The sequence below is a fragment of the Tyto alba genome, unplaced genomic scaffold (assembly GCF_018691265.1).
Source record: "Tyto alba isolate M040663 unplaced genomic scaffold, T.alba_DEE_v4.0 Super-Scaffold_40, whole genome shotgun sequence".
NCBI lineage: Eukaryota > Metazoa > Chordata > Aves > Strigiformes > Tytonidae > Tyto > Tyto alba.
Genome location: NW_024881316.1, coordinates 49,916,640 through 49,942,165, shown reverse-complemented (window position 1 = coordinate 49,942,165; position 25,526 = coordinate 49,916,640). Strand labels below are relative to the sequence as shown.

The window sequence follows — 25,526 nt, the reverse complement described above, 5'->3', positions numbered from 1 at the left end:
ATTAAGAAGGGGAAAATACTGGCATTCCTGACACTGAAAAATGTATCCTATGAAAAGCCTGAGAGCTGCAGCCGGTGGCCGAGTCCCCTCTGCCAGGCTGGAGGGACCCCACGCCGGGTCCCCATGTGCTGCTGGGGGGGGTGCAGGTGGCAGAGGCGAGGGCGGGGGGGCAGCCCTAATGCCTTGCATGGGTTTGCTTTTAGCGAGCACGGGGTTGCTGGCCAACCCTTGCCCAAACCTTTGGCTGCGTCAAAGGGGTCTGGGGACATCAACCTGCAGGTGACGGACCCTTGCAGCTCTCGCTGTCCTGGCCCCCCGCTGGGAGATGAGAAAGACTTTTTGCCCCAAAAGACTGGCAGTCTGGCAGGAGATGGGGCAGCAGGTTAATCCCCTGGTTCCTCAAGACTCGTGCAGAGCCAGCGAGGTCCCAAGGGACAGGTTGGGAAGTCACCAGGAGGTGTCTCGTTGACCCTATGGGACTTTGGGTGAAGCCCTGCAGAATTCTGGGCACCCTGGGAGTGGTGTTGCTTACCTCGCAGCCCAGGCAGGCCGGGAAGCCCAGGTTCACCCTCCATCCCTTCGTTGCCTTGGTCTCCTTTGGGTCCTGGTGGCCCTGAAACACAACAGGCGTTGGAGTGTGGCCAGCTTTGCAGCCGTGCAGCGGACGCGTGTGTCCACGCACCCACCCACCCTTTCACCAGCCACTGTGGTTCATCAGGTGTCCGGGGGACCTCTAATAAACGCAGACCCCTGCAGACAGGAGCAAAGTGGCAGTGAGGGAGCTTGCCAGCAGCCTTCTTCCATGCTCCGTGGATTTTAAAGGCCGAACACGACTCTGTCAACCTGTCTCGTGCGCCAGAAAACTTCCCCTTGCAGCTCCTGTGGTTCCACCTTGAGGGTGACTCTATTCCAGCCTCCCGGAATTTCCTTTGGACCAAAAGTTGTGACATCTCCAATTAAATAATGTTTTAAAAAAAAAAAAAAAAAGTCTCAAAAAAATTTTTAAAAATAAATGCATTTTGGAAATACTGAGATGAAGCTTCAGGAGAGGATTTGCATCACTGATCCCATCAGGGACTGGCCATCAGTGATTGCTTTTTGGTGTAAGTTCTTGCGAGCGAGCAGAGGGTCCAACCCCGTAATAGAGTTATATTCCTCAGCCTGCAAAGGGCCAAGTCTGCAAAGCTGAAAACAATTATGAGCTAAATCAATTGGAAGAAAGAATCTGAACAGAAAAGAAAAAAAAAAAAAAAAAAAAAAGACTCATAGAATGATAGAAAATAGGGCAGAGAGAGGCCTGGAGGGGTCATTTTGTCTTTGTCCTACCAAGCCAGGACGATAATTGGAAACTATTAAACACTGTTTTCCTAGAAACCTCAAAAGCCATAATCTTACAGTTGTGCAGAAAGCAAACAACCAGCCAGGGCTACAGGCGACATGGTAATGCGAAACGATCAGGAGAGGAGGAAGGGGGATGTTCAGCAGTCCTAATGAATGAGTAATTAGGATGTGCAAATATGCAGAAAGAAGTGGGTTCTGGAGAAGATGAACCGCAGCAAGCTCAGGAAACGTCCCAAGCTGGAGAGAGTCAAGGGCTGGGAAAGGACTATGGGGAGATATTGCATTAATTTGCCCTGGGTTTCCTCTTCCCTGCGTGATGCACATCTCCGGGTGCTGAGGGGACGTGGGGATGGACCCCAGACCCTGGGGACGCGTCTCCTGTTCTCAGCTGGCAAAACAAAAGGATGCAAAGAACAATGGACGCCCGGGAGAGCTGAGTACAATGAGGAGGCATTTTTGGGGTGAGGAACAAGAGGAACCAGGAGCAGCAGGGATGCTGCCTGCCTGGGGAGAGGCAGAGTTGTCTGTGATGGAGAAGGTCCAGAAACATTCAAGAGCTGCTTCGGAGGGGGGACGTGGGGCAGGAGCCAGGCGACGTGTGCGCCGCGGGAAGGTCCTGCGATGGCCGGTGCAAGAGTTTTCCTCCCCGTAGCATCAAAGAAGGGTGTTACGCAACAGCCAATTCCATCACAGAATCACGGGCTGGTTTGAGTGGGAGCTCTAAAGGTCACCTAGTGCCAACCCCCCAGCCACGAGCAGGGACATCTTCAACTAGACCAGGGCGCTCCAAGCCCCGTCCAACGTGGCCTTGAACCCTTCCAAGGATGGGTAACCTGGTCTGGTGTCTCGCCACCCTCTGCGTAAAACTACATGTCCTTAAATCCGCTTACTTGCCTGCTGGAGCTTGAAAAAAATGAATAGATGGGCAAATAAACAAGCAGTAGGAAGCACCTGATTGCATAAACAGTGTTCGGTACAGTCATTGATTTTTAGTGCCCCAAAAGAGCAAGAGGGAGGTCAAGTCATGCCAGCTTGTTAAAGTGGAATAATATGGGTATGTTTAAGTCGCCCCGTATCATCCAACCCCTTCTGGAATACAGAATTAGTGGAGAATGTAGAAGTAAAGAATTAAAATACGTTGATACCATCGATTTCAGCCTACAGGGCATTACAGAAAGCAGCGTCTGCCAGAGATCCGTGTCTTTATAGAGGTGACGGGGAGTTTGATGCGTAGCAGTGGGAGTGTCAAGGCAAAGGAGTATTTCTACCAGCACATCTCCTGCCCAAATATCCCAGTTGTCCCAGAAGGAGCAGTGGAAACTCCGTGACCCAGCCATGCTCCTGGGTTTGGGTCAAGTTCTTCCCTCCCCTGCTGCACCCCAGCAGAGCAAAGCTTGGGCTGCTGAAAACCATTTGCTTAAATAAAACAGATGCTTTCCCACCGCGAGCAAAACTGAGAGCAACCCTGGCAACACCTGTGGTGGGAGCCACCAAGGAAAGGTCTCCCCTTTCGTCACCCTGACTCTGCCCTAAGCACCCTCTCCAAAGAGAAGGGGTCCCACACCAATGGCACCGGAGCAAAACTACTGCTGACACAAAAATGTCTTGCTTCCCCCACGCCAGCTCCAGCACGGCTCGGCTGAGGTCCCCTGCACGGGGGGCAGCTCCGACAACTTCCACCTGCTCCAGTTTTATGGGCACACTGGGAAATAATCCACACTAGGGCCCCAGCTCAGCTCTGTTAACCCTGGAAGGGACATGGGAGCTGCCTGCTTGGGGCACCTCTCGCTGGGATGGGGTGGGAGCTGCCCTTCCTCCACAAAATCAGCTGCTACAGTGCAGCCCCCCCAGTCCTCTGCCACTGGGTCATCGCATCTCAACTCATCATCTCATCTCATCTCATCTCATCTCATCTCATCTCATCTCACTCATCTCATCTCATCTCATCTCATCTCATCTCATCTCATCTCATCTCATCTCATCTCATCTCATCTCATCTCCCATCTCAGAAAACGGTCCTACAGGACATCGGAGCGGTCAAGGGCATGGACAGGCTAAGAAGGGAACTAAGCTTCATGGAGGATGACCATGGGCAACAGGCAATCTCATCTGCTCCGTAAGAGCTAGAGGCTGGGAGAACACAGTCAAAGACACATGTTGTCCCTTATTCCCTTTCCCTAGTGCCTGGGGTTAGAAAAAGGGCTTGGGAATGGGCAGATCATCAGGCTGATCCTGTTTGCTGGCTCCTAGGTTTTGGCATTCACCCTTCAGAGCTATTCCCACAGCAGCGAGCCCTGTGGTCCATCAGCCACCAGAACATCTCCTCTTGGCTACATCCAGGCAGCTCCCTGAGCAGGGACGGGCCCATTCCCAGGGACAGCTTGGCGGGATGGGACACTGGGAGCAGCTGGGGTGGAGGATGGAGGAGCGCTGGGAGGGGCGGTCAGGAGAGGCCGAGCAGCACTGCAGACACCATGCCAAGCTGGTCCCCACCCCACAGTGTCTGGGGTTTGCACTCTGAAAGAAAACCCAGATGCACCTCTGCTTCACCCTCCTGCCTGCACAGGGCTGGGCTGCTCCCCGCATCAGCAGAGGAGAAAAAAAAAAAAAAAAAAAAAAAAAAAACCAACAAAAAACCTCCAAAACCATCGGGATGAGGACTTTCATGACGTGCACGGATCTGACGGCCAGATGGGACCGTAGCAATCACCCCGCCAGACCTGCTGCGAGCCAGCACATCCCACCCAGTGAGCTGTGCGAGTGGATCCAGGCGGGCGTTGGATCCCGGGCATCCTCCCTCCTGGTAACACCGTTATTTAAACCCCAGAGCCCCTCTGCGCTGTGAAGCCAAGCCCTCTCTGAGGCACGCGAGCTGCTTGGCATGGTCGGCTGCTGGAGACGAGCCTGGAGACCTCCCCAAGCTGCCATCACCAGCAAACAGCCTCAAAAGCCAGAGCCTGGGGACTCTGGATGCCCAGGGCTGGCTCTGCTGGTGCAAATCCAGCCAGGAGCATGGTGGATTCATCCAAGGACATTTGGAGCCAGGGTAAAAACCACCCGGGCACGAGGCTCCTAAAATTATCCATGACCGATCGCTGCCAACTGAAAGCAGGAAAGGAGGAGGGATGGGGAGAGAGGGAAATCAGGGATGCCAGGAATGTGTCAGGGCAGCGACTGATAAATCAGGTGCTGGTCCATTGGGAGGGGGTTTGTTTTGCTTTCTGCTTATGTTAATCAGAGTAACACGGCGCGTGGGTGTTGGGCTCCGTGGTGGTTCCCTTCCTCGGTGGCTTCATCCGAGAGAAGGTGACATCCTCCCCACGGCAGTGGGGGGAAAAGGAGGCACCGAGGGCGGGCGGGCAGCTAGGAAAACCTCAAAGCAGCGGGCGCAACGCGGTCCCAGCAGCCCCGAACGAGGCATCGGGAGCCAGCACCCCCCCGAGGACCGGGGAAATGACCCCAAATGAGCTGCTGGTACCCAAGGGTGATGGCTGGCCTGGATGGAGAGATGTAGCTGCTGCGGTTCAAACCGCATCTGTCCCCCTCCTGGCTCAGCAGACGGCCAGAGGGAGCAAGTGCCTTGGCGTCAGCCCCTGCCTTCCCCATCTGGTATTTCAGCTGGAAGCACCCGAAACAGCAACAGCCCATTGCATCTCCGCAGGTACAAACCAACAGCCTGGAAGCGGGACAGCAGCTGCCCCCCAGCCTCTTGCTCTGCTCTCTCTGGGCTCTCCTGTGTTTCTTCGTGGTTTTTTTCCCCCCTCCCCTGACCAGTTCATTCGCCGGGGCTGTGATCGGGTCATGGCATTTAACAGCCAAGGACGTGTCCTAAGTGAATTTGTCCGGCTCCTTTTTGGACCCGCTTGGGTTTCTGCCTCCACAAAGTCCTGCAGCGAGGAGCTCTGGCTGGGTGAAAAGATGGCAAGCAAGCCCTCCCCTGGGCTTGCTGCCCCCCATTTCATCAGGTCCCCCCCCTTGCTCTTGTGTCATCAATCACGAAGATGCTCCTGACTTTGCCGGCTCCCTGTTTGGCTGCTCCTGTTCCTGAAGAGCTCGACCCTTTCCCTTCCCCATCATCCCATAAAGCCAAACTGCTCCCACGGAGTGCAGCTCCCTTCGCTCCCGCTCCTGTTTTAGATCTCTAAGATCTTTGAAGCGAAGGGGCAGAGGAACTCTCCCCTTGCTGCTCCCCAGTCACATCAAGCAACCGGACTGGGATCCACCCCAGCAGACACGGGTCTCTCCAGGGCTGGCATCTCCACCGGAGCCGGACCCCTTGGAGCTGGGCTATCCTGGGAGACCTACTGCTGTGGGATGCAGAAAAGCGAGTGATCCCACAGCAGCGAGACAGCAAGATATGAAACAGCTGGAAATTCTTGACAGCGGCAAGGAAGAAATGTCCAAGCAGATGGTTAACCCCGGCCACGCAGCTACGCTCACGCGATAACGGTGTGACAAATGGCTGGACCTTGCAGATAATTAAGAAAAAGGGAGTAGATTCTTAGCAGGGGGTGGGGGGTAACAAGGCAACTGTATAAATACCAAAAAAAAAATGGGGATCAGCAAAACTAGAGTCAATGGTCAAGAGTCAGCAGGGGTGGGTTGTTTATTTTACCATGATGAGGGGGGTGAGGCGCTGGCCCAGGGTGCCCAGAGAGGTGGTGGCTGCCCCCCTCCCTGGAAGGGTTCAAGGCCAGGTTGGATGGAGCTTTGAGCAGCCTGATCTGGTTGGGGATGTCCCTGCCCGTGGCCGGGGGTTGGACCAGACGGCCTTTAAAGGTCCCTTCCCACCCAAACCCTTCTGTGATTCAGGAGGGGCTGCGAGTGGTAAAGGAGAAGATGGGAGGGAAAAAATCCTTCATTTAGGATGAGCACTACTTAGCAACAACTAAAACATCCGTGTGTTATCAACATCGTTCTCACACCAAATCCAAACGCAGCACGGTACCAGCTACTAGGGAGAAAATTAACCCTACCCCAGCCGAAACCAGGACAGGACGTACAGTAAAGTGAATTATGTGATTGATGGGGGCTGAGGGTGCTGGCGGGCAGCCCTCTGCTTGATCACCGCAGCACGAAGCAGGGCAAAAAATCTACTGCCTCTGCTGCGCTCGGTCTGGTTCACGTTCATGGCCAGGAGGAACCCGGCAGAGTTTTTTTTCCTGCCATCTCCGAGGGAACCTTGGGAGCTTTCTTCCTAACGTGGATGGGGGAGCATTTGGAGGGTCCCAGCTCCACAGAGCCCAAGGTGATGGAGACGCCTGAACACTGCAGACACCTGAAGAGCAGTGCCTGATGGATTTGACACACCCCGAGACATCCCCACGCCACAGGGACCGTTCCCACCACCCCCCCGAAGCGCCGAGGACACCCCCCGCTCTCCTCACAACAGCTTCATGCACCGGCGAGGGAGCTGCTGGCAAGAGTTTTTTCAGCTTACCCCGTATCACGGAGACGTTCTTCAGGGCGACGGAGTGCTCCCAGTCCTTCAGCCGCAGGTCCTCCGTCACGTTGTTGAGGATGGCCAGCTCGTGCTTCAGCTGCTCCTCCATGGCTATGTGGATGAGACGCATCTGCCGGGCGTCTTCGGTGGCGTTGCTGATCAGCACCTGCAGGTCCTGGATGCGGGTATGGTGGACGTTCACGTCGTAGGAGAAGGTCCTGTTCACGGTGTCCACGGCCCCGCTCACGCTCGTCACCTGCTCGCTCAGGCTCTCCACCCGGCTGCCCAGGCGGCTCAGGAGGTGGTCGTGGTGCTGCAGCAGCAGCCGGCTGCTGTTGCCTTCCACGGAGAGCTTGTACATCTCCTGCTGAGCCGCGTCGCTCTGCTGGGTCAAGCTGTCCCAGAGGTTGGACACTGCCTTGTCCGTCTGGCTGGCCTGGGTCTGCAGGCTCCAGAGAAGCCCTTCCAGCTTCTGCAGCGACCCCGTCATGAGGAACAAGGAGTCCGAGTGGTTCTGCAGGAGGTCCTGGAGCCTCCAGATGTGATCCAGCACGTCCCCCTTCAGAGGTAGGTGCAGCAGCTTCAGCTGCATGTCCCGAAAGCTCTCGTTGAGGCGGTTGACGTTCCCCATCAGCACCTTCAGGTCCTCGGGGGATGTCTGCGGCCTGGAGACTGCAAGAGATGGAGAGGAGGGGGACATCAGAAACCACCCCTGGAGGTGGGGGACCCTCTTGAGAGGTGCGACCCTGTCTCCTCCCAAGGACATCCCCCGTGTTCTTTGGTGCTTGGGGGCGGAAGCCCAACCTTGTACCCCCAAAAGTTTCATCCCATCAGCCCCTCCTTGGGCTCACGGTTTTCTCCATGGTTGGGGAAGGAGGCTGGTTGCTGAAGGGCTGGAGGAGGCACCTCGCTCAGGAAGGACAGGAAAGGCTCCCGGCAGCTCTGGGCTTTGGGGTGGCCCTGGGATTTCTTTGCTGGATGGGTCACGATGCTACAAAGCTCTGCCTCATGCCTTCGCCCGGCTTGTGTTTGCCTTTGGGTAGAGGACTGGCTGCTAACAGCATCCGCTTCCCTTTCCTAAAAGCAGACCTTAAAAACCGCTTCTTCCCCCACGGAGGTTTTCATTTTAATTTTAACAATCAGGTTTCCCTTCTGGCTGCTGATCTTGGACCTGAGCTCAGCCCCTTGCTCTAGAACGACCATGCAGGCAGGCTCGGCGGGTCTCCACGGCTCGGGGTGCGGTTTGCTGTCGGCCTCCAAGCACCGCATCCCGCACCCCGGGGCTGCCAGGGTTCTTCCCGAGGGAGGAAACCCACCCGGGCTCGGGAGCATCCTTCCCCCCCGCTGCCTCGGCATCCCCCCCGTGGCAGAAAGCTCCAGGCACTCCCCCCCCCAAACCCCTCCCGGCCTCGCACCGGCTCCCAGAGCACCGAGATGGCGTTTGGAGAGGGAACCTGGAAATTTGGGGGGAACCTCCTGCTCTCAGCAGCTTCTAGCACTGCTCCAGCACCGCCCTGCCCAGCAAGCCCAGCAGCACCCAGTAAAGCCTGATTCCGGATCCCATCAGCCCGCTTCATGCCTTGGTGCACCCCAAAAACACTGATCCAGGCCGGGGAATATCATCTTCTCCCTCTGCCTGGCGTCAGCGCTGGGTCTCCAACGCAGCCCGGGGTGGGGGACTCAAAGCCAAACCCGCACAAATAATGGGAATTTTTTTTTACGAAAGAAATAAATAAAACAAATAATCTCCATTGTTCTTTAAGCCGTGGTGGGGCTTCGGCTGGCGCGACGCCGTGGGCTGGCGCGGGACTGGCCCTGGCAGCTCACCCCCTCCTTTCCACAGAGGAGAAACCGAGCGAAACCATTTGGTTTGAATTAAAAGCGCAGGAGTAAGGAGCGGGCGAAAGCAGACGCGCACACGTGAAGGGCTCCAGCCCCTCCCCGGGGCTCGGGGCCACCCGCAGCGGTGGCCCTGGGTGCCCAGGGTGGGGACTGGGGGGGACCTGGTGCCCAGGGAGGAGCTGTGGGAGGGTCACTGCGTGCCGTAACGGAGGAGCTGAGCATCCTCCAGGCACCGAAGGCATCTTTCTGCTGTTAATTAGCCCCCGTTAATTAATCCCACTGCTGGACTTCCCCAGCTTTATCGGAGCTCTCCTCCTGGGGCACAGTGACGTTGTTTGGGCCCCTCTGCCTGGCCCTGCTTGTCACCTGCATCACTGCGGGGGGGGGACACCTCAATGTCACTGGTTATGGCCCAGCGGGCACCGCCTCGGCCCCTGGGGCTTCACAGCAACGAAGGGACGTGCCCAAGGTCACCCCGAGAGGGGACAACTGGCAAGGAAAGACCTGGGGAAAAATCGCCACGGGGTTGGAGGGGCAGGTGGGTGCTGCTGCCTTCATGCGTGGGTGACACAAGCTGCTCCGTCGAGCGTTTCTCAACCCGGAGTGCCCGGGGTGGGTGCAGAGACAGCCATGACCTCCTCGTGACAAACCCACGGGGAAAAAATCTCAACCCGGGGTGCCCGTGGCGGGTGCAGAGACAGCCACGACTTCCTCACAACAAACCCACAGGGAAAAATTCTCAACTTGGGGTGCCCGTGGTGGGTGCAGAGACAGCCACGACCTCCTCGTGACAAACCCACGGGGAAAAATTCTCAACCCGGGGTGCCCGTGGTGGGTGCAGAGACAGCCACAACCTCCTCGTGACAAACCCACGGGGAAAAATTCTCAACATGGGGTGCCCGTGGTGGGTGCAGAGACAGCCACGACCTCCTTACAACAAACCCACGGGGAAAAATTCTCAACTTGGGGTGCCCGTGGCGGGTGCAGAGACAGCCACGACCTCCTTGCGACAAACCCACGGGGAAAAATTCTCAACTTGGTGTGCCCGTGGCGGGTGCAGAGACAGCCACGACCTCCTCGTGACAAACCCACGGGGAAAAATTCTCAACTTGGGGAGCCCGTGGTGGGTGCAGAGACAGCCACGACCTCCTTGCGACAAACCCACGGGGAAAAATTCTCAACTTGGGGTGCCCGTGGCGGGTGCAGAGACAGCCACAACCTCCTTGCAACAAACCCACGGGGAAAAATTCTCAACTTGGGGTGCCTGTGGTGGGTGCAGAGACAGCCACGACCTCCTTTCAACAAACCCACGGGGAAAAATTCTCAACTTGGGGTGCCCGTGGTGGGTGCAGAGACAGCCACGACCTCCTTGCAACAAACCCACGGGGAAAAATTCGTAACCCAGGTTGCCCGTGGTGGGTGCAGAGACAGCCACGACCTCCTCATGACAAACCCACGGGGAAAAAATTCCCAACTTGGGGTGCCCGTGGTGGGTGCAGAGACAGCCACGACCTCCTTGCAACAAACCCACGGGGAAAAATTCTCAACCCAGGGTGCCCGTGGTGGGTGCAGAGACAGCCACGACCTCCTTGCAACAAACCCACGGGGAAAAATTCTCAACCCGGGGTGCCCGTGGTGGGTGCAGAGACAGCCATGACCTCCTCGTGTCAAACCCACGGGGAAAAATTCTCAACCCGGGGTGCCGTGGCGGGTGCAGAGACAGCCACGACCTCCTTGCAACAAACCCACGGGGAAAAATTCTCAACCCAGGGTGCCGTGGCGGGTGCAGAGACAGCCACGACCTCCTCGTGTCAAACCCACGGGGAAAAATTCTCAACTTGGGGTGCCCGTGGTGGGTGCAGAGACAGCCACGACCTCCTTGCGACAAACCCACGGGGAAAAATTCTCAACTTGGGGTGCCCGTGGCGGGTGCAGAGACAGCCACAACCTCCTTGCAACAAACCCACGGGGAAAAATTCTCAACTTGGGGTGCCCGTGGTGGGTGCAGAGACAGCCACGACCTCCTTGCAACAAACCCACGGGGAAAAATTCTCAACTTGGGGTGCCCGTGGCGGGTGCAGAGACAGCCACGACCTCCTCGTGACAAACCCACGGGGAAAAATTCTCAACTTGGGGTGCCCGTGGTGGGTGCAGAGACAGCCACAACCTCCTTGCAACAAACCCACGGGGAAAAATTCTCAACTTGGGGTGCCCGTGGTGGGTGCAGAGACAGCCACGACCTCCTTGCGACAAACCCACGGGGAAAAATCTCAACTTGGGGTGCCCGGGGCGGGTGCAGAGACAGCCACGACCTCCTCCCAACAAATCCACGGGGAAAAATTCTCAACTTGGGGTGCCCGGGGCGGGTGCAGAGACAGCCACGACCTCCTCGTGACAAACCCACGGGGAAAAATTCTCAACTTGGGGTGCCCGTGGTGGGTGCAGAGACAGCCACGACCTCCTTGCGACAAACCCACGGGGAAAAATTCTCAACTTGGGGTGCCCGTGGCGGGTGCAGAGACAGCCATGACCTCCTTGCGACAAACCCACGGGGAAAAATTCTCAACTTGGGGTGCCCGTGGTGGGTGCAGAGACAGCCACGACCTCCTTGCGACAAACCCACGGGGAAAAATTCTCAACTTGGGGTGCCCGTGATGGGTGCAGAGACAGCCACGACCTCCTCGTGACAAACCCACAGGGAAAAATTCTCAACTTGGGGTGCCCGGGGTGGGTGCAGAGACAGCCACGACCTTCTTGCAACAAACCCACAGGGAAAAATTCTCAACCTCGGGTGCCCATGGTGGGTGCAGAAACAGCCACGACCTCCTTGCAACAAACCCACGGGGAAAAATTCTCAACTTGGGGTGCCCGTGGTGGGTGCAGAGACAGCCACGACCTCCTTGCAACAAACCCACGGGGAAAAATTCTCAACCTGGGGTGCCCGTGGTGGGTGCAGAGACAGCCACGACCTCCTCGTGACAAACCCACGGGGAAAAATTCTCAACTTGAGGTGCCCGTGGCGGGTGCAGAGACAGCCACGACCTCCTCGTGACAAACCCACGGGGAAAAATTCTCAACTTGGGGTGCCCATGGTGGGTGCAGAAACAGCCACGACCTCCTTGCAACAAACCCACGGGGAAAAATTCTCAACTTGGGGTGCCCGTGGCGGGTGCAGAGACAGCCACGACCTCCTCGTGACAAACCCACAGGGAAAAATTCTCAACCCGGGGTGCCCGTGGCGGGTGCAGAGACAGCCATGACCTCCTTGCAACAAACCCACGGGGAAAAATTCTCAACTTGGGGTGCCCGGGGTGGGTGCAGAGATAGCCACGACCTTCTTGCAACAAACCCACAGGGAAAAATTCTCAACCTCGGGTGCCCATGGTGGGTGCAGAGACAGCCATGACCTCCTTGCAACAAACCCACAGGGAAAAATTCTCAACTTGGGGTGCCCGTGGTGGGTGCAGAGATAGCCACGACCCTCGTGACAAACCCATGGGGAAAAATTATCAACTTGGGGTGCCCATGGCGGGTGCAGAGACAGCCACGACCTCCTTGCGACAAACCCACGGGGAAAAGCAGCTCCCCGCAGCCAGCACAAGGAGAAATAACCCCGAGCCCGGCTCCTGCGGCGGCCGAGGGCTGGCAGGCACGGGCGAGCTCCCCTCCTTTGCGCCTGCGGTTTTTTGCAAAGCCCACGGAGTTCCCCAAATTCCTGCAAATCTCTCCCAATAAGCAGCCGGGATCCTCGTGGCCCCGGCACTCGCAGTCGCCAAACCGCAGAGCAACCGAAGCTGCTCCGGAGCGTCCCGCTGCCGAAACCACGCCGGGAAGCATCCAAGCAGCAAAACCCCCTGCTCCAGGCCGCTCGGCGCGTGCACACACACGCCACGCGCGTGCACACACACGCGCCACGCGCGTGCCTGCGGCTCTCCTGCCTCCCACGGCGCGCACGCGCACGCGCGCAAGCGTGAGCCTGGTGAGCGTTCACAGACACGCGTGCGCGCGGCAGCGCACCAGCGCGCGGCCACCCCAGGCACGGCTGGACCCCCAGGCACACACACGTGCGCACGCAGACACGCGTGTGCACCCAGCAGAGCCACGGAGCCCCAAATTAGCGCCCGGCAGCGCTCGGGGGAGAACGAACCATCCCCAAAGGGGCTGCTCCCTCCTGCTGTCGTGTTTTGGGGACACGCTGTCACCCTGGCTGCTGTCCCCACCACTGTTTCAAGGACAGAAGGCTTGCAAAAACCCCACGGTCTTGCCCCAAAACTCCTTGCAGGCCCTTCTGCTCCGGCTGCTGCACCGGCCCCGTGCACGGTTCACGCCTGGCACACGGGCCCACGGGTGTGCGAGGTGCTAAAAAGCTAAAGGGCATCGAAGGAAAGCGGAGAGACGGTTGCATGAGGGCGAGCTGTGGAAACAGCTCAGTGCCTTGGAGAAGCACAGGGAGAGAAATGCCTTCAGGCTACTAAATATTCCTCTATTTATATAAATGCATACACCTACGCACGCTGCACGCAGGCACGCACGCCCCTGCCCGCCCTGCACCCTTGCAGTGCAGCCCACGCACACGTGCCCTGAGCTGGGCACACACACACACACACACACACAGACGTGTTCACATGGTTTTTTCCACGACGGGGAGCACGGGCAGCCCCTTCCCAGCTCGCTCCATGGGCTCTGGAGGAGATAATCCAGCCCTGATGGAAGCCACTGCCGTGCAGGGATGAAGGAAGGATGGGACCCTGGCTCTCTGCTCCCCGAGAATGATTTTTCATGTGACATGTCCCCCAGGAGCCTTGCAGAGGTGCAGCCGGGCATGCACCCCGCTGCACAGCACCCTGCTGCATCCTTCTGCACTGCACCCCTCTGCGCATCACCCCTCTGTGCTGCACCCCGCTGCACAGCACCCCGCTGCACCCCTCTGCACTGCACCCCTCTGCAAGGCACCCCGCTGCACCCCTCTGCACTGCACCCCTCTGCACATCACCCCTCTGTGCTGCATCCCGCTGCACTGCACCCCGCTGCACCCCTCTGCACTGCGCCCCTCTGCACAGCACCCTGCTGCACAGCACCCCTCTGCACAGCACCCCGCTGCACCCCTCTGCACTGCGCCCCTCTGCACATCACCCTGCTGCACAGCACCCCTCTGCACAGCACCCCGCTGCATCCTTCTGCACTGCACCCCTCTGCACTGCACCCCTCTGCAAAGCACCCCTCTGCACAGCACCCCGCTGCACCCCTCTGCACTGCACCCCTCTGCAAAGCACCCCACTGCATCCCTCTGCACTGCACCCCTCTGCAAAGCACCCCACTGCACAGCACCCCACTGCACCCCTCCATGCTGCACCCCTCTGCAAAGCACCCCTCTGCACAGCACCCCGCTGCACCCCTCTGCACAGCACCCCTCTGTGCTGCACCTCACTGCACAGCACCCTGCTGCACCCCTCTGCACAGCACCCCGCTGCACCCCTCTGTGCTGCACCCCTCTGCACTGCACCCCGCTGCACAGCACCCCGCTGCACCCCTCTGCACAGCACCCCGCTGCACCCCTCTGTGCTGCACCCCTCTGCACAGCACCCCACTGCACTGCACCCTGCTGCACTGCACCCCTCTGCACAGCACCCCTCTGCACAGCACCCCATCACGGCTGCCAGGACCCGCTCCCGGGTGCAGCTCTGCACCATGAGCACGCACAGGCACCTGCAGCCTTGCTGCGCACTCAAAATCCCCTCTCCCCCCCCCGCTCCCCTTTTGGGCTCACTTGCAGCCACGGTGACGCTGCAAAGCAGACGCGCGCGCCCCTTCCGCACGCCCGCTTCCACCATCCTTGGCAATCCAACTTTTTTGCAGCTTTGTGCACAAAAACAAGAGGCTGAACGCAACGTTTTGCAGGACACCTCAGCTTGGTCTCCAAGCTGGAAGTGCTGCTGCTGATTTGGACCAAGCTTTGAGCCCCCGGGCATGGCCGCTCACCTCCCCAGGGTTTTATTTTCACGGGGGAAACGGGGCAGATGCCAAGCGTGGGGTTCAGCACGCGACTGGATGCACAGTGCCATCCCAAACCTCCAGCCCTGCAACAGCCGACGGCTGGAGCATCTCTTCCAGCATTTTGGAAAAGGTGAAAACCAAGCCCTGGGCTGGGAAAACTGCTGCAGGGGAAGGATTTGGGGCAGGATGGGAGCAGGGGACGGCGGGGAACAGCCAGCACTCAGCTCCGGCATGAGTCTGAGGATTTTGTAGCCCAGGCACAGGGCCACGGGGTCCCGCGGGCGGCAGCTTTTTGGTGGCTCGGGTTTGCTCCGTGGCCCCCCAGGGAGGTGCTGGCTGCAGGCACAGACCCGCTTTGGGGGCTGGGGCTGCTGCTCTCCCCTCCACCGGCATCCTCGGAGCGCGAGTTTTTGGGGCAACACCACTCGAAACGGAGGGTGCTCATTTCCTTGGCCGTTTCTGCCGCGCATCCAGGAGTGCCAAGGGTGGAAAAGCGGCCGCCCTCAATGCAAATATGAGCACGGAGATGGGGTGCAAGTCAGATGCCCGTCTGTAGGTGTGGTTCGGATGCCCACATGAAATCATTTGGCTCATTAGCCACATCCTAACGAGCCCTGCCCGGCCTCCCGCTGCTGCTGGAGCAGCTCAGGGCTGGGTTCCCCGGGCGCGGGGCCAGGCAGGGATCAGGGTTCAAACACTAAAGCTCAGGTCTGTGCACGCAGGCGGCTGGGATTTAACCCGGACCTTGCAAAAAAGCCAAGATCAGAGTCCTAACCTTGGCCTTGGTGCCTTTTTAGTGGGTGAGGAGGGAGGTCAGGGATGGAGAGAAAGGGAGTGTGCGTCCCCAGGAGCCAGAAAACTGCTGCCAGGCTTGCGAGAGAGGATATTAAAAGCAGACTGCCTTGAAACCACCCCGGCTCTGTTGCTGAAAACATCCTGTTTCCGCAGCTCCGAGGTGGTTCACGGTATTTTTGGCAGTTTCCTGATTTTTCTAACCCCTTTTGCACAGAGCGCGTTGCGAGGCGCAGGACACCTGCCCAAGCCGGCTGCGGAATGATGCCCCGGGGGGGAGCTGCCTCCCCAAAACCACCAGGTTCACGGGCTGGGGACACCAGCATGTTTTTTTGGGGGGGGGGGGGGTTGGTTTCCCTTGCCAGCCCTGCCGGGAAGCACCGTGGGGTGGGCGAGTGGGGGGTTGCACGCACCAGCGTGGTTTTGTGCCTGTTTGCACGCGGACGACACTTTCCACGGAGGCTTTGGGGAGTTTTCCTCCTGGCCCCGGGGGGGGGGGGGGGGGGGGGAAGGAGCATCCCCGCTCTGCGTCGCCGGCCCTGGGATGAAGGGATGGTGGTGCTGAAGGTTAAACTTTTAGAATAATGTAGAAATAATTATGCTTAGATCGAGAAAGATATTCTGTATATATGTTAAAGGCAAGGGCATCCCTCATCAGCAGAACAAGTAGATGGCCACCTTTGAGCCAGGACGTCGGGAGCCCTTAGACCTTGAAGAGGGCACGTCGCCAACTCGGCAAGCAAACTCAAGATCCCTGTATCCTTCGCTGAACTACCCTCATCGTAATACTAAAAATCACGTCTGCGGGTCAAAAAGACCCTGGCCCAGGTGAAGACCCTTCCCCTGAGCCTGCGCAGTAGCAGGAGAGTTGTGCCAGCAGTGTTAGAATTGTCTGTAAATCGCTAACCAATCGTCCCAAAGAGGATGGACGCGGCAAATCATTAACCCTGCAGGTTTTGTGTATAAATAAAGCCTTGTTCGGTGGGCTTGATCTGGGGGGTCGTTGCGCCAGCCTGAAAGAAAATTCGCGATGTCTCTCCTAAGTGGGTGACAATCGACTTGTTGTGGCCGGGGTGACGAATCCGCTTTTCGGACAGCACTGGCAGCGGAGGGCACGGGCCAGGGGCACAACTTCCCCGTCACCCTTGTGCAGACAGCGTGGTGAAAAGTGGTTTTTTTTTTTGGGGGGGGAGGGTAGGGTGGGGAGCGGGTGGGGTATCACAGCTCCACCTCCCTCTCCGAAGAGCATCGGGTGTGGAGGTGAAGTGGCCACCCCCACGCTCATCTGCGCCGGGTGGGACCTCACCGTGGGGTCGTCACCGTGGCCGTGGGAGGACAGGGATGGCAGCAAGTGATGTTTCTCTTCCAGGGTCGTGGCCGGCTCTCCCCAGCCCAAGGAGCAGGAGGGAGCGAATCTACTTGAGTAAGTTCGGGGCTTTTCCGTGCACCTTCCCCGCTGACGGGAGGCGAGGGATGCCGGGCAGAAGGTCTCAGCTCTGGCAAGCTGGTGTCTGGTCTCCAGTAGCACAAAGTGGGATTTTTTCCATGGGAAAACCAAACGCTCCACCATCAAGGGTTCCCGTGAATACCCAGTCCTGGTCCTCTGAGGACCATCACCTCCAACCTTGAGGTTTCAGCCACAGATACCTGAAGCTGAGGACCATCAAGGTGGTCTCCCTGGGCTACACGTGGCTCCCCAGCTGGATGGGGTCTCCTCCCCCTCTTGCAAGACCTCCCCGTGCCTGTGGTTTTCCTTGATGAGATAAGACCATTCCGGGCACCCGCACTCGGCACAACCGGCTCCAGACCTGGTGAATCAGCTACATCCAAAGCCAGAGGCTTGGCTTAAAGTTCCAGGCATGCAGAAAGCAATAACGAAAGGGATGATTTTTCTCATCAGTTTGCCTGTCTTTTCCAAGATTGCGGTCCGCGACGCGGGGGGTTAGGTGGTTTTACTGGGGTCTTACTGAAAGCTGAAATCCTGCCAGTCACGGGACTCCCGGAGGTGGGGCTTCGAAGATGCTTCGAAGCTCTCCCCGCCATCAGCCGATGCCATAATGTTACTGTTATTGCTGGAGCTGCTTTCGGGTGAGCAGCTGTAGCTCAGCCCAGGACAAGAGCGCCTGTCCCAAGCTCTTTGCACAATTCATGGCATCCCTCGCGCAGGGGTTCGCGGGCCAACAACAACATTAAAACAATGTAATGCAAGAAATCAGTGGGAGAGGCTTCAAAATTCCAGCAAAACCTTCTCTGTCCCTTCCCTAGCCCAGGAAAAAAAAAAAAAAAAAAAAAAAAAACAAAAAACCAAACTAAATCCACCCTTTGCAAAAGACACAGGCTGCCTTCACGGTGCTGGCGTTACCACAGCTGGAGTTAAACATGAAATCCATCACTCCCCCCCCCCCCCCCAACATGCTGCCTGCAGCAGGGCACCAAAAATCATCCCAAAGGGATGGGGGGGGGGGGGGGGGGGGGCAGAGCTCAGCCCTGCTCACCAGCTAGTGCAGATTTGGGGCTGCAAAAGCGGGGGACGGGGAGCTCATATCCTGCCCCCCCCCCCCCCCCCCCCGCTCCAGCCCCACCATGGATGCTGGGAAGGAGGGAAGCGAGGAGCTGGCCCTTGGTGGTGGCATTTCCCACCCACGCCCGCTGCGGCACCCATCCAAGCCCCCCCCCCCCCAACCCAGCAGAGCCCCACAAGAGGGTGGTACGGGTGCAAGGAGGGGGTACAGGGACCGTGGGTTAAAAACCAGGCATCTTCCCAAAATCCTGCCAGCACGACAGGGTGGAAAACAAGCTGGCGGCAACGCGGACCACATGGGACGTGTGTACGCAGGGATGAGCTGGGGCTGGGAGCAATTACAGGCATTTGCGAGCAGCTTTCCCGTCCCTGCGCTCCCCAAAAACCCGGAGAGGGGAGGCAGGAGCCTCACCGGCACGTGCGGGATGTGCTGGGCACGGGTAACGCCCTGCCTGCATCCCCCCCATCGCTGCTGGAGCCGGGGCTCGTCCTTACAGCTCCCCCCCCCCCCGCAAAACCAGGGGGGTTGGTTGCAAAGCCAGCAGCCACGACTTAGCGATGGGAACGATCCAAGCCCCAGACATGGGGCTCCCCAGCCTCTCCTCGGCCTCTCCGTCCCCAGCACGTGATGCTCAGACCCCGCAGCGACTCCAGCCTCAAAGCTGAAATCAAAACCGCTCCAGACGTACAGTTTGGAGCCGGTACGGGCTCGTGTCGTTGTCCCCAAGGAGATGGAAGCGGGGCGCGGCGGCTGCAAACCGAGGCAGGCAGCATCTCTCCGGGCCCCGCTTCTGCCGGATCCCATCTCTTCCTCCCCCGGGGTGGCACGGCAAAACAGAGGCAGCAGAAACATGGTTCTTTGGCCACGGCCAGACCCGGTTCTCTGAGCTCCTGCACAGGGGAGCATCACCCTAAAGTAACCGCTGCCCCATACTGGGAAGACCAGGGCTCGGCCCTTACCTGCGAGGATGAAGACTCCGACGAGGATGAGGAAGACAAGGAGGTAGAGCCCCACCACAGCGTACTTCAGTGCCGCCAAGGAGCCGAGCCGGCTGCAGCATCCTGCTGCCTTCATCCTCCGCCCGGGACCTGGGGGACAGAGCGGGCTGTCAGGGAGAGCATCGTGCCCCCCCCAACCCTCCTGGGCTCCGTCTCCCACCGGGAGAAAATATTGCAAATATCATTTCGGCAATGCCTCGTGGGTGCAGGCCCAGCTCTGCGTGCCCCGGTGTCGATCCGCGCGGTTTTCCCCGCGTCGGGACCGTCGCCGGGGGCACAAGCCCGCGCTCCCGGGGCACCGTCAGCGATGCAGTGGGTCCTGATCCTGCCCACGCCGGTGCTGCGGGGCTGGGTTGGGGGCTGGCAGCCCAGTTTTAGCAGGCACGCATCTCCCCCTCCTGCACGGGCAGAGCTGGGGGTGCAAAGGGCCCGGTGGGGCAGGGAAAGATCAGCATCACCCCCCTTTCTGAGCTGTCACCCCTCCAGCTCCCACGCTGCGTCCCCAGCCCCCGCCTTCCCCGCCTGCAGCCCGGGCAGGAGGCAGCAGTAAGGGGCTGGAGGAAGACGGGACAAAGAGGTGATGGTTTTAAACTAAAAGAAGGGAGATTCAGTTATAAAGAAGAAATTTTTTACACTGAGGGTGGTGAGACACTGGCCCAGGGTGCCCAGAGAGGTGGTGGTTGCCCCATCCCTGGAAACATTCAAGGCCAGGTTGGATGGAGCTTTGAGCAGCCTGATGTGGTCGGGGATGTCCCTGCTCGTGGCAGGGGGGGTTGAACTAGATGGTCTTTAAAGGTCCCTTCCCACCCAAACCAATCTGTGATTCCAGGGTGCCTGGACCCCGACATCCCGGCCATCGCTACCCGCGACCCAGCTCCTCTCGGACGCTGCCACAAGCCCTGAGCAGCAAGAGCTGTGTGCGAAGGAGGTGGGGTTTGCACGAATAAAATAGCCAGGAGGAAAATGCAAGGGACGACGAGGAAAGGCTCCCCGTGCTGTGAACGCAGCGTCAGGGCAAAATCATCTGGTTTTGGGCTTTGCACTTGTTCAGAGCTGGAGCTCATGTTGAAAGCGGGGAGGTGGGAGCCGGAGCCTGATCTGGACACAGAGCCCACCTCTCTCTCTGTGTCCCCAGCCCCGAGGCTGCAGTAATGCTTCCACCCGAAGCCTTGGCTCTCCGGGCGACCCCGTGCTGCTGGGTCGGGGTGCGGGGCGTTGGGTGCCTGCATTTTTGTGTTGGACCCTTGCAGAAACACGAAGGTTCTGAGAGCAGCTGAGAACCAGCAACTTCATACCAGGGCAACCAGCACCACCCGGTTTTGCCCCTTGCCAGATCCGAGATGCCTCCGAGGAGACGCCCAACAAAAAGTGGGGGAAGAGCCCAAAACTCCCGCAGCCCACCCCACCCCTTGACATGTGGGTGGCTCCATCCCATTGTCTTCTGCCCTTTAAGCCCCGGGGCAGGAGCTCAGCTCCCTGGGGGACCAAACTGGCCCTTGGGGTGCCAGAGATGGGGGGAGGAGGTCCAAGGCGTTTGGGGGTGTCCCTAGCCTGGCAGGGACCCTTCCCCACCGCACCCTTGCCCTTCCCCAGCTGATGGTCTGTGTGTCTGTCCTGCCGGAGGACAGGGAGCTTTGCAAAAGCCTCCAGCCAGCAAAGGGTTACGCTGGGTGTATCGCTTCACTCAGCCCCATTTTGGGGCTCCAGAAGGAGAAAACGCTGAGGTCAGGCTCCGTGACACCCAGAGGGGATCCCGCAGGGACGTGGGGTGCACGGGGCTCCCCAGCTCAGGTGCGAAAGGCGGTGCCTCTCCCCCGGGACCCCTCCATCTGCGGTTCATTACCCGCATGCGGTTCCCATTTGCCGTCACCGGCCAAACAAATGGAGCCGAGGGTTTCAGAATGAGGAAATCTGCAATATTTTTCTGACATTAACACTTATATCAGGTCCTGGGAGACTCCAGGAGGAGCTGGCCCGGGGCCCTGAACCACCCACTCCTCCTCGCTGCTCTCAGAAGAGCAGGAGGGACCGCAGCTGCGTAAGCAGGGTTTTCACAACAGCCCGCTCCGAGGAGCCCACGGGCGGGCTCCGGCCAGTAACCAAGGGGAAAAGCAAATATTTCTTCCCCCTGCCCATGCCCAGGGGAGCTGGAGCTGTGACCCGCCCGGTTAATGGGGGTGCCGAAGGTGGGAGGCTGAAAACAGCCAGGACTTGTCATCCCCCAAGCCCTGGGGGGGCCCGGGGCTGCTGTCCGGGGGGTCATGGCAAGCAGCAGGCTGCTGCCCCCGTCCTCAGCCTCCCGCCGAGCGTTTTCCCTGAGCCCAGGGGGGACTCGGGTGGCCCCATCCTCATGATGAAGCTCTCAGGGTTGACCTTGCCCCCGCCCTGTGCAGCTGCAGCCCAGGCACAGCCCCACAAGCAACCTCTCCCCTGGGAATGGGGTTTCTCGGAGGGTTCCCCCCCCCGTGCGAGTTATGGATGAGCAGATTTGCCCCGAGAGATCCAGGGGCAAGCTGCTACAAAAATATGGAAGCCAGGGAGATACCTTAAACCCTCCCTGCCGTTGTCCCACTCCAGGGCAAGGTCTTTGCTGAGAATGGTGGCCTCGGTGGTGGAGGACACCAAGGCTTCCCCCCCACCTCTTCCAGCATCGCTGCCTCCAGGCCCCCACCACCCCCCTGCCCCGTTTGCAGTGTGGCAGAGCATGGGGACAGCCCCTGGGCAGGATGTGCTCCCCCCCCCCTCTCTGCTACGGGAAGGTGGGGCGGGCGCTGGGTCCGAAAAGCCGGCGGCAGGAAGGTGGGCAGGGGGCAGGAGCGGAGGAAGGGGGGACCCTCCCGGGGCGACGTCAGGTTTGGGGAACGGCATCGAGATTCAGGTGGCACCTGGATGGGAAACCCACCCTCTGGATTCAAAGCTGCCCCCACCCCAAGGGCTGGAGGGCAGGAGAAGACACCCACGCAGCAATGCTGCATCTCCTTGTGCAATAACCACCACGAGCCGCCTGCACCCCGCGAGCATCCAGAAGTCATTTATGCGGGGCTGGATGTACCCCACACCCGTCACACCCTGGGGATGTCCCACGTGCCTAAAACCCAGAAGGTGACTCCCCCTGTCACCCCGACCCCACGCTTGGGGGGGCAGGGGGGGCAGCAGTGCTGGGAAGCCCACTCAGAACGAGACCAGTTTCCCCAGCAGCCCCACAGGTCTCCAAGCAAAACTGCCAGCAAAGGGGACTTCACATCTCTGCTTGAGCACCCAACGCTGCCACCCTGGCTTTTCCCACCCCGGATGGGAAAAAATTCATCAGGGCTGATTGCCCTGGGTCTGGTGAAACCTGGACAGCATTTCATGGGGCAAGAGTGAAGGTAAGAAAGAGCTCAGCAAGTCCACAGGGGAGAGAGAGGCCAGCTAAGATGCACGGGAGATGCAAGAAGGTCCTGCCGTGATCTGCTGCCTGGCCCCGCTGCAGCCACCCCCACTGCAGAGCACCTCTGGACAAGATCACATGCAAGAGAGCCAGAGGTTTGGAGAATTAAAAAAAAAAAAAAAAAAAAAAAAAAAATTTAAAAATAAACCTTTAGCAAGCAAAGTGACTTTCCTTGGAGCACAGCTCTGGTCAGCAGCCGAACTGAATGAGATTCTGGGCATCCTGAGAGGCTCGTGGTGCCCTGGCTCTGTCATCCCCCCCCTTCAGATCAGCAAGCGGGGGGACGAAAGGCACAGAAACCTCCTCGCAGTGGGATTCCCCGAGCGTTTCTCCCAGTGAGGCCGTGCCAGCAGGAGAGGAGAAGTTTCCTTCTCCGTTTGGGACACACGCATTCATCGCGGTGCTATTTCAACCGAGACCCCTGCACCCTGGGCACCCCCCCAATTCCCCGGAGCAGGGATTGCTCCTCTGCTCTGGTTCCCTGGGACCCGCAGCTGGGGCTGAAGCAATCCAAGCTCCCATGTGTGTGTCCCCCCCCCAGAAGCTCTCAAGGTTTCTGCCACCAGATTCAAAGCCCCCCCCCCTCCCCAGCCCGAGCTGCACGTGGAGCCCCTACTCACCGTCCTCGCAGAGGTTCAGTTTGGAGAGGTTCCTTCCCTCGAAGGGCTCCTCGAAGATGGAGCCGTTCTCCCTCTCATTGAAGGTGTGAAGGTACATGGCTTTGTTCTCCATCCTCCTGCTGCTGCTGGAGCAGAACAGGCACCTGAGGTGGTGCTCGGTGGCCAAAGGTATCTCCCGGCGTGGCTAATCCCGTCCCCTCCGTGGCTCTGGCGCCGTGGCCCGGGTGGGTGCTGGGGACACGGACCTGCCGCCGTGGGACCCCTCTGCTCTCTCTTGGCTGAGCTGCCCGCCTCGCCGTGCGGCTTGCCTGTGGCCCACGCTGGCCTTGGCCGTGCCCCAAACGAGAGCTGGGCCGACGCGGGGAGAAGCAGCCGGTGGGCAAGCTCAGCAGGACCACGGGCCCACCACCACCACCACCACCACCACCACCACCCCCCCTCCTGCGTCCTTGCGGCTCAGCGAAAGGCTCCCCGCCAACGCAGCCCCCCCCATCCCCCCAGCTCCTCCTGGACATCCCACCACAGCCTTGGTGTCCCCTCCGGGGACGTCCTGGGTGTCTGTCCCTCCCCAGGGCTGGGGAGATGAGGCAGGGGGTGGGGGGGAGCACGTGAGCTTCCCAGGACCTTTTTTACCCTGCGAGTTTGGGGTACCCCTTGCTGCCGCAGCTCCTCTAGATACCCCAGGACCTTGACCGTGAGCCAAGGCCGCTCACCCCACGGGCCCGATCCTGGAGGCTTGAGGTGGGCCGGTCCCAGGGACAAGTCCATGACCACAGTGACTACTGTTTGCCCTGGGGAGGTTGTGCCTTCGATGCCGCCGAGGTTTCAGCAGCAGCACCTGGCTGGAAGGAGCCGGGGGGGGGGGGGTGTGGGGGTGTGGGGTGTGTGTGTGTGTGTGTGTGTGTGTGTAAATCAGCCCCCCAGCCCCCAGCAGGGCTCTGGTGTGGAAGGAGTTAAAAATCACCCGCGATGTGGGACCTGCTGAGCACTCCCAAACACATCCCTCGCACCCCTGAGACTCCCCCCCCGCTCCAGCTGAACATGGGTGGGGACCCCCAGCTCCCCCCCCCCCCCGCTAAAACCAGTCCCACTGGCAGCCGGCTGGGAGCAGCATCCCCGACCCCTGGTCCCACTCCCACGGGGGGTTGGGGGAAATATCACCCGTGTAACGCTGGGGGGGGGGTGGGGGGGGTGTGTCTCGCAGCACCGTGGAGTCAGACCTCGCTCCCCCCCTCTTGCACCCCAGGGCTGGGGGTGCAGCGGCAGCGCCCGCGGGTGGCGGCTCCCCACGCAGGGATGCTCGGGGAGCCACCGGCCCCTCCGCGCCCACCCCACGCGAGGGGGGAGGTCCATCCCCCCCACGCCCCATCCCGCTCCCCTCTCCCGCAGCTGCGTGTCCCCTTTCCCCCCCGCGATGTCACTCACCTGCTGGGCGGACCCACGCGGGAACGAGTTTCCCGTGGCCCCTTCCTCCGCCTTCTCGCTCAATCCCCGGGCTGCGCCATGGTGGCCGGGACAGGGGGGCGAGGACAGCAAGGGGACCCCCCGACCTCCTCACCGCCAGCTCCCCACGGGCGCAGAGGGGCCGCCGCTCCACGCCAGCCTCCCATGGGTGGGTGGGGGGATAAGGGAGAGGGGGAAGGGGGGGGGGGTGGTGTCCCCGTGGGTAGGTGATGCGTGGACCCGGCGGAGCGGCTGCGAAGCCGGGAAAACTGTGAGCAAGGACCGCTCGGGCGGGAGGGTTTTGTAGGCGGGGAAGGGGAGGGGGGCCGGGCTCCCCACGCCCGCCCCCCCCCCCCCCCCCGTCACCCCCACATCCCACACCCCACCCTCCGGGGCCGCCCCCGCCGCCCATTCGCCGGCCGTGGGGACACGGGCAGAGGGGGAGCATCACCCGGGGGGGCCGGAGCATCCCCCCGGGTGCGTTCGGTTTGCGGGGGGGGGGGGTCCCCCTGGAAGTCTTAACCCTGGGGCAGGAGGTGGGCGCGTGGGATGGTCCTCGTGGTCCCAGCTCCCGTGGGTCTCCCCGCTTTTTTCGCTCTCCCTTCGCTGCCCGACTCCCCAGCAGCTCAGCCCACGGTGGGCAAGAACCCACCGGAGAGTTGCTCGTTCCCCGCCGCGCCCACGGGGAAACTGAGGCACGGAAGGCTGAGCTGACCCCAGACCACCGCTCAGCCTTGGTGGGGGCTGTGCAGAGCAGTGCGAGGGTGGCACCCACGGTGGGCAATCGGGGGGGCGGGGGGGACGACGACAAAGCGGGGAGGGAGGTTTAAGGTGCTGCAGTGGGTCCCTCGCTGCCCGTGGGGTGCTGCCCGCTCCCCGCTGAAGCTTGCAGCTAACCCAGGTGCTCGGGCTCAGCCCCCCCCCCCCCCCCGGGGACCCCGTGTTTCTACCCCAGCCCCAAAGCACCCTCCAACATCTCTAAAGGTTTGGGGGGGGGGGGACACACCTGGCTTGGCCCGGTGACACGATGAGGAGGGTGGCTGCTTTTCTGGGAACGCCGCCGGCACCACCGCTGGGCAGACTGGGATGGTGGGGGGTCAC

The 25,526-nt window shown here is 60.1% G+C and overlaps 1 protein-coding gene and 1 long non-coding RNA gene across 4 annotated transcripts in view; one reads left to right on the top strand and one right to left on the bottom strand.

Annotated features, from left to right (window-relative positions):
* SCARA5 (scavenger receptor class A member 5) overlaps positions 1 to 24,705 on the bottom strand; it is a 44,527-nt gene extending 19,822 nt beyond the window's left edge. The window contains exons 1-5 of one of the 3 annotated variants that reach the window (XM_042803043.1): positions 24,408 to 24,705; positions 22,983 to 23,107; positions 18,894 to 19,022; positions 6,782 to 7,456; positions 533 to 613 (exon numbers count right to left, since the gene is read on the bottom strand). In XM_042803043.1, coding sequence (XP_042658977.1) covers positions 533 to 613; positions 6,782 to 7,456; positions 18,894 to 19,022; positions 22,983 to 23,094 — 997 coding nt within the window. In that variant the 5' untranslated portion in view covers positions 23,095 to 23,107; positions 24,408 to 24,705. The remainder of the gene's footprint in view (positions 1 to 532; positions 614 to 6,781; positions 7,457 to 18,893; positions 19,023 to 22,982; positions 23,108 to 24,407) is intronic. The other 2 variants (XM_042803044.1, XM_042803045.1) reach the window with 2 other exon arrangements.
* LOC116959315 lies at positions 15,627 to 17,620 on the top strand. The gene is made up of 3 exons (XR_004405772.2): positions 15,627 to 15,713; positions 16,051 to 16,240; positions 16,782 to 17,620. It is a non-coding gene; the product is annotated as an uncharacterized LOC116959315 (long non-coding RNA).
* Positions 24,706 to 25,526: the final 821 nt, after the last annotated feature.